Source organism: Phoenix dactylifera, chromosome 15 (assembly GCF_009389715.1).
Source record: "Phoenix dactylifera cultivar Barhee BC4 chromosome 15, palm_55x_up_171113_PBpolish2nd_filt_p, whole genome shotgun sequence".
Classification (NCBI taxonomy): domain Eukaryota; kingdom Viridiplantae; phylum Streptophyta; class Magnoliopsida; order Arecales; family Arecaceae; genus Phoenix; species Phoenix dactylifera.
The window spans coordinates 6,430,829-6,442,397 of NC_052406.1; the positions used below are offsets into that span (position 1 = coordinate 6,430,829).

General features: G+C 34.5%; 1 protein-coding gene across 2 annotated transcripts; it reads right to left on the reverse strand.

Annotated features, from left to right (window-relative positions):
- Nucleotides 1–1,834: 1,834 nt before the first annotated feature.
- On the reverse strand, nt 1,835–8,457 carry LOC103707942 (RNA-binding protein 38). Of its 2 annotated transcripts, none has more exons than XM_008792670.4 (6): nt 7,857–8,457; nt 7,163–7,286; nt 6,038–6,155; nt 5,233–5,263; nt 4,595–4,874; nt 1,835–2,255 (listed from the first exon to the last, which is right to left on the reverse strand). In XM_008792670.4, exons 1-6 carry the CDS (start codon nt 8,061–8,063, stop codon nt 2,197–2,199), a joined length of 819 nt encoding a protein of 272 aa, XP_008790892.2. In that variant the 5' UTR covers nt 8,064–8,457; the 3' UTR covers nt 1,835–2,196. The 2 variants fall into 2 exon arrangements, with proteins under 2 accessions (XP_008790892.2, XP_008790893.2); XM_008792671.4 differs by having other exon boundaries at nt 4,595–4,871; nt 7,857–8,454.
- Between the last annotated feature and the right edge of the window lie 3,112 nt (nt 8,458–11,569).

Below are 11,569 nucleotides of genomic sequence, written 5' to 3' on the forward strand. Positions count from 1 at the left end.
AAAACCTCTCTGACTTTTTTTATATTATTATACTTATACCAAATAATTTATAAAATCTATACTTATATCCATCTAGTTAAATTAACGATGTTAGTGAAACTACTTACCTCATAGAAAAAGTTGAAATTATCTTTAAGAATGACAAAGGCGGAAATTCTCAACCAGCAGTCTTTCTAAAGACACCACACTTCGTGAAGAAAATCAATAGAATTACCAACAAGTGGAAATTTTTAGGAAGGAAACATTAGCATTGAAAAGCTTTTATTTTTGGAGCAGAATGGACATGCAAAAGAAAACACATGATTTTATGAAATCCAGTGGATCAGAAAGCTCACCCGAAAATTACCAGAAGATCCCATTGATTTAAGAAAAACATACAACCATCTATCAAGACCCAAACTACATCGAAGCTTTCTCAAGACGCTTGAAATTTTTGCATTACAAAGAAAAAGAATGCTAGAAATTTTTAATTTTGGTCTCACCATCGCAGCAACAAAAAATCCTCTTACAAAATGCACTATTGATTTTTTTCATCGAAATTTTAACTATAAGATGCACCAGAAAAAAAAACTATGAGGATTAATGCATGAAAGTTATAGCATAGCAATTATTTACAGAGTTCCTTAATTTACTTCTTCACAGTGCAAGATGTAAATCTTTTTTTTCTCTTCGAAATTGTGGCTTTTCTAAAAAAAAAAAAAAAAAGAAAGAAAAAGAGTGACTTTTAACACTACTCAATGTTTTAAATTTTTATTTCTTTCTTACTTTTATTCATTATTTATTTTCTCTTGCGTGCTGCATTGGTCCTTTCTTCGTTCCTATTTATGAAGCTTATCTTGAACAGGCAGAAATCTTTTGTGTATCTGATTTATCCATGGCTCCTAAGGTACTTCTTGGCAAATAAATTAGCATTCTCTTAATTATCTACGAATCAGATAGAGATTTAGAGGGATCGCTGAGAACACTCAAGATACATTTGATTTGCGACTGGAATTGGAATTAGAATCGGAATCAGAATGTATTGAAATAGTTATCAGAATGGCCTTATTTTTCGATACATTTGGTTCGTGATTGAAATTGGAATCGAAATTGGAAAGAGATTTGAATACTATAGTTGAGAGTCGAAATTAGATTTTAGGGGATTAGGCTATTTTCATTCCCTCTAGAACCCGAATGGGAATAGAATCTCCTCCAACCAGACTGTTAGAATAGAAGTAGCTCATTTTCATTCTAGAGCCCAATCCCCCGAACCAAACATATCCTTAAATAATTCGATATCGAATGGATTCAAACAAGAGAGAATGGATAGCAGAGCACAGCTTGACGAATTGAATAGGCCTTCATGTTGCTTTTGTTTAAGCTGGAGTTCTTGGGGGTGTTTGGAATTCCCAGCAGATTAGGAGGTGAGGGAGGCTTTCTATCCGTCACTTTTTGTTACCCTCTTCTACGATGTGGATGGGTGGATCGCATAGACAATTAGATCACATCAGGACCATACATGGACTAATCAGAGGGCCATAACGTAAATGTCAACAGAGAGTCGGGAATAGAGAATCTGCACTCATAATTAGCACTAATTTTATAAGATATTGTGAAAAGTTTCTATCGAACTTTTCATCAATGTAAAATGTAAACAAATGTAGCCAAAATGATTATGGATGACATTTTTTGTGAGACATTTGCCAGTGCTTAGTCATTGCACGTACTCATATCTTTTGTAAAATCAAAATTAATATAATAATAATTACCAAATAATGAGCTTAAAAGGTGTGTGTTATCTTGCACTATCTAGCTTATTGGACTTTTCTGTCTACTAAAAGAATGCTTCCTTCCATTTCATTTTGTTTGGTTTCTCTCATAAATTGATTCCATATCCGATGAACTTCAAATTTTTCATGAATACATAAAGATCTAATATTTGATACATGAAGGAGATGTCTCAGAAAAATAAAAAGAATTCTTTATTTTAAAAAAAGAGATAATTTTGAGTAAGTTAGTACCCATCCCAAGGCTTGTAATAGTTCATCGCCGATTCAATTACCCTCGACAAGAATATTTTTGCATGATACACAAAAGAATAAATCTAGGCCTTCCGTGCTAATAGCAATTATCGAGATTCCATCTTTTCACTATTTTCATAATATTTCGACCTGATAATAGGCAAAGACGGCACCAAATGGATGTGAAATTCTTTCCTCAAGCATCCGCATTTTCGGTATTTGCAGCAGTGGTGGATTGTTGAGAAGTTGGTGAATCTGAAGTATTCATAAAATAAATTATTTAAAATATAGACAAATAGTCATCTTTATAAATTTAATCAAAATAATATTTCTTTATTTACTTAAGATTTAAGAAGCAATGTTGTGTGACTAATAAACAAAAACAAAATTTATGCATTAATATTATAGAATGTCATCGAGTTACTGTACATTATAATGGATTGTAGAATATAGGTTGGAAAAAATTATGCAGCAATATATTTATTAATAATTTAAGTATTTATGGTCAAAATGACACCACAAACTATTTGCATCCATAATCAATACATATAGTTAAAGTTATTAACACTAAATGCATTCAAGCCATTCCTCGACTGAGCAAATAATCTTATATTTAGAGCATAATAATAAAAAGAAATATAAAAAATAAAATCCAGAATCTATGAAGTGGCACCTGAAATATCCATGTCTTTATTCTTTTCTTTAACAATTTTCTTAAATGATCGCATTTTTCAATCCTCTTTTTTTAATTATCATAAACATGAATAACTAATATAGTTGTTGAGATAATCAACATCAAGTTAATGATTATTTTTTATGTAAAAAATTGCTTATCTATTTACAGAATCCTCTTTTTATGCTTCATACTCAAACTCATTATAATAAGACAACCAGCAAATTACCTTGGTCCAATGGTGTAGTTTAAATTTGTTAAAGCATAAAAGATTTCAAATTCAAACAAATATGTCCAAATTTTCTACTTTGGTTTTTTTCCTAGGTGGAACATATTCTCAAACCAAACCTCCCTTCCTCCGGAAACTCAAATCTTGGAAAATGGGGAAAAAAAGAAAAGAAAAGTTAGTATGACATTTTCACATCAACTATTGGCCAAGAGTGTGTATTAGGAAGTTAAAAATTATAAATTATACAAATCAGAGTAATAACAACAAATGAAAAGGTTGGAGAACTAGAACATAAATATATATTTCTAGTTTAACTAGTTTTGCTGCATTGGGTTAGTATTAGAATTGACAAGGACTTTAAATTCTAGAGATTTTAGACTATCATTGCTTAAAATTAGTAATCACATAATCATATAAAGATATATTAACCATAACAAAAAAAGAGAAAAAAACAACCAAGAACAATAACTTACACAGTAAATTTTAAACATACATGAAACATAATTATCTGATTGTAGAAACATAATTTAATTGATAATTTTGTAAAAAAAGTATAAGGAGATATTAAAAGTAAGATAGAAAGAAAATATATTAAATGACTTTGAGTATGTAGAATAGGATATGAAATCTAATCTACAAGGTAATCAATTGTCAAGCCACAACTCTTCCAGGAGTCTTCAATATTTGACTATTTAATTTGTCTATTATTAGAAAATATCATCTGTTAGAAAAATTAGAGCTACTTCTTTGTATACAACTAATTTCTTTTAATTAACAAAGCATGCACATATACACAAACATGCACATATATGGGCATCCTTACTTTCCAACATGTATAAATTTCTGAATATTTACTATCTTATTTTATCCACATATAATTTAAAGACAAATGGTCAAACAAATTGACAAGCTACGCTAATAAAAAATAACAAACTCAAAAGTTAATTTCAACTAACATGGGTCAATCTTTGATTTTAAATCTATTTATTAAAACATAAACAAAAGTTATCCATCTTGATCGAACTAATATGAATGAAGACAACACAATATCATAATTTTTTAAATCTTAGGATTAGCATAAGATGATAAGAAAAGTTAGATATGAGTATCTACATCTTGTACCTAGAAAGATTTTGTTGATGCCATCATAGATACAAATTCCATTTGCATAGTTCAGCTTTATATAGCATATTTCACCCCATGTATTCTTATTACCACTAAATATAGATTTTTGTCGAAATCTTAGAATTACAGAATATGGTTTAAAAAGAGTGAACCAAAAAATACGAGATATGACTTGTCCATTAAGATCAAAATAATGTTATCATGCCATCTCCCTTCAAAGGTGTCAAAAAATAAGCTATGTAAAACTTTGCTTCATTTGAGATATGTTCAAACATTATATAGGAGCTCTTGAAAATACTATTAGGCATGTCCTATACAAATTAAATTATGCATTCTAATCTTGACTTATTATAATTAATGTTTAGAAATAAGCTAATCCATTACATTTTTCACCCTCTAGCCATGACTTCTAGCAACTTGAGTTAAGCCAATCTGAGCTCCTTAGCCTGCCTAACCATAGATAATTTATAAGCACCAGTAAAAGCTTGAGCAAACATGTCAAAATATGCAACAACTGATGTTGTAATATAAGTATAGAAAGTAATTATAAGGCTTAAAAGAAGTTACCTATCATGTTTGAGGGTTGCCTTCCATGTGGAGGGGGTGGGAGTTGGAAGGTATAGGGTTGTGAGGATGAAGGTGAGATGGATCCCTCAACAGAGACCATAGGATATCGCATATATGGTGGGTGAGGACTTTGTGGTGCTGATGAAAAACTTGCTCTTGGAGTAGCCATTATGCACCCCATTTGGGGATAATGATATGGCATACCTATAGTCGATGATGAAGAAGAACCATACAACTGATGGTAGTACCGTGGTGTCATCTGAGGGTTGTACATAGCCTGCTAATTAACACATTTTACAATCAAAATCAATATATACAAATGCATAAATAATAAGGGACAACTACCTTTAATCACAATATATAATAACTTTCATGCATTTTCACTCCTTGATCTCTTTTTAATAGATTTGCTTCCTTGTGACAAAGATTTTGTTACATGAAGTAATTAATACTTAATGCCTATTTCTTATTACAAACCGTGATCCAAAAGAAATTATCATGTAAATATATGCAATACGGATAATTTAATAAACTTATGCCGTATTGAGATTTAAGTAATTTGGCACTTCAGTATGAGACTGGTTTAAGGAGTACGCAATTAGCAAGCATGAAAGGGTGCGTAAGAAAAAGCAACTAACTTGTTGGTATCCGTAATCAGCCGGGTAGTACCTGCAAAGTAAACACAATCAATGCGTAAGAAAATATGCATGCATTAAGAGAGAGAGAGAGAGAGAGCATGGAAGTCTGGCCTGCATGACCCAAGTGGCCTCACAATTAGACCATAAACTAGCAACCTAGGATTAAGAACTTGACCCGAATGCGAGAAAATAGGAAGGGGGTATCTTATTTGATTGGAGCTTTTAAAGAAGAAAAAATGAAATTTTTTTTTTTGTGTTTCATGTGAAAGAAAAATTCATACATCTTTCCTAAAAAAATAGATGTTTAATCGAACATATGCGGCTATAGAATGTGCTACTTTTTCATAATCAACCAAACATATCAAAACCATTTTTCCAAACATGATATTCTTAGGAACCATCTTTCTAGAAAAAACATTCGGAAAAGTTCTTCCCGTAAATCAAACGAGTCAATGTATCTACTTTGGAAACCCACGGATGCACCATATGAGATTGCATTAGAGTATGACATAGAAAGAGCTGCAAAGCCCATTGGCCTAGACCGAGCGATCAGCCCAAATCAAGCCGACCTAAATGAACAGTATGGGTCCCCTTGGATGCATGATGTGAGGCAAGCAACCACATGGGAACGTAGCAGGAGCCATTTATTTGCTCCCTCCATGTCCATGATGGATCTATAGAGAGGGACCGCTGGGTTGAATGCTGGCTCCATTAAATGGGCTCTCTCCTTGTGTCCCATGCACAGAAAAGGATGGGGCCCATCCTTTGAAGTAGAGATTAGATACCAAAATTGTAGGGTACTCACCCAAAATGGGTAGGGTAGAGGACTGGAGGAGGAGGTGGTATTTGGGTTGGCAACCTGCTATATGATGGGCCCAGAGCCTGAGATGGGCCCTGATAAGCGCTCCCAACTAGATTTCTCCCTGCAGAACAAAATCTCCATGAATTCAAAAGCCACCAAAAGAAAATCTCATAAATAATAAACTATATAAAGACCCACATCCATTTACTAAGAAAAAAAAAAATTGATTAGTGCTACAATCTATCATCATCTGTCAACTATTGGAGTTGAGCTAGCCTTTGGCTCAATTGAGCTTGGCACATTTGATTGTCTCCTTGTAGCCGGTTTATCTGCGTATCCTAGGCTCCAAGATTGACTTAGCTTAGCTCACATGAAATTGGCTTAGTTAAGCACATAGCATGTAATTCAGATATTGCCCGATAATAATAGCCTAGTATCAATAAATACAAACCTTCAAATACTTAGCAAATGGTTGCTATCGAAGAAAATATAAAATACCATGTACACATTGGAAACCCTAAACCTGCAATTGTAACTAATTTAATAATGATAATATGATAATGGATAACTTAAATGGCACTCTTGTTTCTTTGTAATCCACTTTCATTGACCTACAAGGGACGACTGCCGAATAGTTTTTTTTAAATAGATAACTTTATCGATTTGTATAAGTTAACCTCATTATGATAATCATCATGAGCTGGCTAGGGAAACAGATCAGATCATCACTAAAAAAAATGGTGACATTATTAATGTCTACAATATAATCACATAATTATCATCTATACCTAGTCAATCCCCACCCTAGCTTGGCTCAAGCTCATGTGGCCAAATGAGTCCAACTCAACAAACTATTATTGCCCTGCTGGCTCAGCCCACGGCCCCACATGGTGGGTCTCGATCCTGTGGGCTGGTAACCCTAGCTGCTGGGGCCCACCAGTGTCGCATCCCTCGTGGCCTCGTGGCCAATGGCCTCTTTGAGATGGGAAGCAGTAAGCTAGAACAGCACTTTTTTTTTTTCATATCATGTAATCTTGTTTTTTTTTTCTCTCTCTCTCTCCAACATAATAATATCACTGTACTACTTTTGTAAAATAAATTGATATATAGATTTTTTAAAGGCAGTACCTCGAGGGGGAGACGGGCGAGGCCGGCCCATGGAAGCGATGTTGCAGTTGGCTCGCCGCCCGTCGATGACCGGGTTGGGGTCCGCCACGGACCGCCTGGCCGAGTCCGGGTCACGAAACGTCACCTGCCCGTAGCCATTCACAGACCCTCTTCCAATGTTAGCAAAAACCGCTGTGGAATTGGAAACACACCCCAAAAACAACAATCTGAACAAAATGAACATCCATTTATCGCTCCCTCCCCCTTTCTTGCCTCCTCCATTTTCAGAGGCATCACATCATGTTTCATTCCTAAGTACACATATTTTTCTCACTTAATCTAGGAATTTGTGGATCCATATATATATAGATGTTCATTCCATGAAAAAAAAGAGAAAAAACAACATAAGGTGGGACTAAATCTCACCTTCTTGGATAATCTTGTTTTCACAAAGGTTACTAGAGAGAGAGAGAGAGCATAAAAGTTGACAAATATCTTGGATGATATTGGAGATTCTAAGAGGAGATGGAGGCAACTCAGATAGTTTTTTGTTCTCTTCAACCAGGAAAAAGAGAAAAGTCTAGGAAAAGATGCATCGACTTGTAAACTATTCTACAAGAAAAAGAGTTCAAAGCCAATAGTTTTAGACAGATCATGATGAAATTAGTGAGGACTGAGGAGGGGGGGGGGGGAGAGAGAGAGAGAGAGCTCTCACAAAGCCATAGCCTTTGGACCGGCCAGTGTTCTTGTCGGTTATGACGACAGCCTCGAGGATCTCGCCAAACTGCTCGAAGTATCGCCGTAGCTCTTCGGTCGGCGTCTCCCACGCCAAACCTCCCACGAAGACCTTGGTCAAGGTGGTGTCCCCAAACCTCGATCTATAGCTAGATGAACTAGAACTAGATGGACTAGAAGAAGCCATGGATACCAATAGCGATATCTATAACAAGCTAACAACCCTCAACCTTTCTTTTCTCTCTATTATATCTCTTTCCAAGGACACGAGGAGAGCTAGCTAGTTTGTAGGCCTTGCGATCGACCTTTCTTCTCTTCTTGGGTTGCTCTTCTCTTCCTCTTCTTTGGTGGCCTCTCCACCTTCCATGACCTGGCCTCAAGGCTTGTGGGAGAGAACAAGAGAGGAGGAGGGGAGAGAGATAGAGGGAGAGGGAGAGAGGGAAATAGAGTAGGGGTTTGAGGAATCTAGCAAGGCTGGGATGGGGATCCGACAGGTGCAAAGGGGTTCCTCGCTGTATGAGGGGCTGGGGTATCGAATGACAGCTGCATGACCCCTCCTGGGCTCTCTCACCTCTCCACTTGGACTTTTCTGTCCTCCCAGTCTCCCTCTCCCCACCAGTCAATATACAAACCCCTCAAGAGTCTCTCTCTCTTTCTTTCTCAATGATCCATTGGGATATTATATGCACAAAGAAAGAAAGAATATCAACCTATTGTGTTTTGTAGCCAAGATGGAGGGGGATTAAAAGATGTGGGCTAATTCTTTTTGCCAATGACCCATCATGTTCAGCAAGTGAGGCCAGATGGATGGAATGAGGATATGAATCATCCATTGCAAGCAAGGCCTTGTGATTCAGCAGAATGGGGGCCACTTGGGGTGTCAATCAATACATTATTTGCTTGGTTGAGCTCTATGGTCATTGTCATGCCCCTCTAAAAACCTTGCAAACACCATTTCCCTTGGCAAGCAATTGGTGATGCATGATATTTCTCAAAGATTACCATACGTGGAGCGGCGTCATGCAAACGCGGACAACCTGCCATTCAATTTCCTTATGGTAAGTCATTATGTCAAATTAGGGTTAAGGGGAGATTTACTCAATTTATGGAGAAGGAGGATCGAAAACGATCTCATGTCGGCATTAGAGCATTTTGCATAAAATAGCTGATATGAGATTTTAGGAGTGTGAACATAGTCTAATATTGTGATTAATAAAAGATGTTTTTTTTTAAGCAAAATGGTCGTAAGCCAACTCACTTTTTGTTGATGAATCGAATGAAATGCTATTAGAAAATTGTAGTAGTTCAAGAATACCCCCCCGACATTTGTTTAAGCGTAACCGATTATATCCTGGCATTTATGAAATATAAAAAATTTATTTTTTTTGCTGTGTTTTACAAGAACCCTTTATGTACTTATTGAATGACATTATTATATTTTTCAGCATTCTCAATATTGATAAAGCCATCTAGAACAATCACCTTATTTAAATATTAAATAACTTTTACAACATTAAAAATACAGGGAATTCATATTTCTTGAATGGTGATAATATTTCTCCATATTTTTAAGTGTCCGATAAGTCATCTGCAGCAATTATCTTATTTAAATATTAACTACTTTTTGTGGTATTCAAAAATACCAGCAATGTAGTATTTTAGATGGCATTTAAGACTACCATGATGGAGTTCTTTAGCCAGCCTTCAAAATTGACAGAAAATATGTAATTTGGCAGTTAGTTAATTAGACTTGTCCACTCTTTTAACAATATGTAATATTTTTAGAGACATTTAAAACCACTAAGAATATGCATATATGTACCAGTTGTCCACTCTTTTCTTGTTTCAAGGGGTGTAAAGTATATATAATTTGCATTATGCACATATTTTTAATACTTTGTTGATATCCAAAAGAGCAAAAGATATAGCTGAAATTTATTAATCCAAAGATAATCTATAGGCTCGCATAGCTAAACATTCTTAATAACATCCAAAAATAAATTCAATCATGATGACTACAGTAGAGAAGTTCCTAATCCAAATAAAAACATCATTCACATATTGGATTGTAAAACAAAAACATTTGTATTTAGTGTTCAACATAATTGCAAGGAAAAGAGTCTTGCTTGAGTCAACTCTTAGCTAACGCCACCTCCATAAACAATAGAATATATAATCAATCTATGATAAAAAAATTATACTAAGCAAAATAAAATCTGTAATAAATATATAAATAGTTTATGTGACTAATGTAATACATAGATTTAAGGCTAGGCAATTGAATATCTCACAGCATGCATCTATAATTCTTTCAGTCAATCTCGAAACCTTATTAGAAGCTCTTAAGGTACATATATATGCAATGTTAACCGGTACTTCCGAAATTTATGTCTAAGCTTATCCTTTCCTACCATTATGAATGGATCTTTACTTATAATATTTTCTTGTCCAATGGGATTATGAGGCAATGTATAGCCTTTCAAGACAGCCTCATTTCTAAACTTTATATGAACAAATGTTATAGAAAATGAATCGATGGATATTATTTATGCACCTGATCACAAGCTCAGTCATTTAGCCCATGAAATTGGTATTTATCTAAAAAACTTCCGTTCTCAAGGTTATGCAATTTGCAGATGCTCTTTACTTTGTTCATGTTTATTTATGACCTAAATGGCCGGTAGTTGAGAGAAAAATTCCACAACTTAAAATAGATTGTACATAATTAACAAATTTCAACCATTCGAAGTGAAATTATTTCCAGAAAATAAAGAGTGGAAAAAGATCTCATGCAAAATCTTATATTAGCATATGAATGAAATCTAAAGAGGCTCCATATATACCAGCCTTGCTTGACCCATGCAGGTTTGTGCCAGTGTGCACTTGTGTAGAAATCCTTGAACAATTTTTCAATAACATAATAGATTCTAAGAGCCCATAGTTAGGTTCAAGTGAGGTCTAAACTGATAGATCCTCCTTCACACTCATTGCTGAAAATCTGAGTCGCCAATCTAGTTTTCAGGGCTACATGATTCCAGAAGATGCATTGGAGTGAATATTGCCATCAGACTCCAAAAATATTGTTTTGTTGAGTTCTCCCAAATGCTGCTAGGCCAAAGAAAGGTTCAGAAACCAACTAAGTCGTTAATTACCAACTGCAAATTGAAGAAAAAGTATTCTATCATGAAACATGGAATTTGTTAATTCCAACTATACTTAGTTTAGTATTTCTTTCTTATATCAAGCATTAGTTTTGTTTTCTAGAGTATCTAGCAAAACACATGATGACATTTGATTTCTAGGCTTTTTTTTTTTCTTTCAGCAAGTCTGATCATTGATTAATTATCTATAAAGCAGAAATCGCGTATTCTAGATTTATTTTCATATAAATCTCTGATACATAACAAATAAACCATCCATTTCTCTCTAGAAAGCAGAAATACCATAATATGGATGAACCCTCCATCAATACAAGCACTGGCATTTATGCTACAAGTAAACCATCTAAAATCATGTATGGCGTTCAAGGTTTTCCACATACGCTTTAGCAATGTCATAAGTTTGTAATTCTAACCTTTTGTAGTCGAATATGGATGAAGTTTTTTCTTCTCTTTATCGAGAAAAAAAAAATATGGATGAAGTTAACAGCATATAAAGGGATAATGTATATCTTAATTGATGTAGATTTATCCA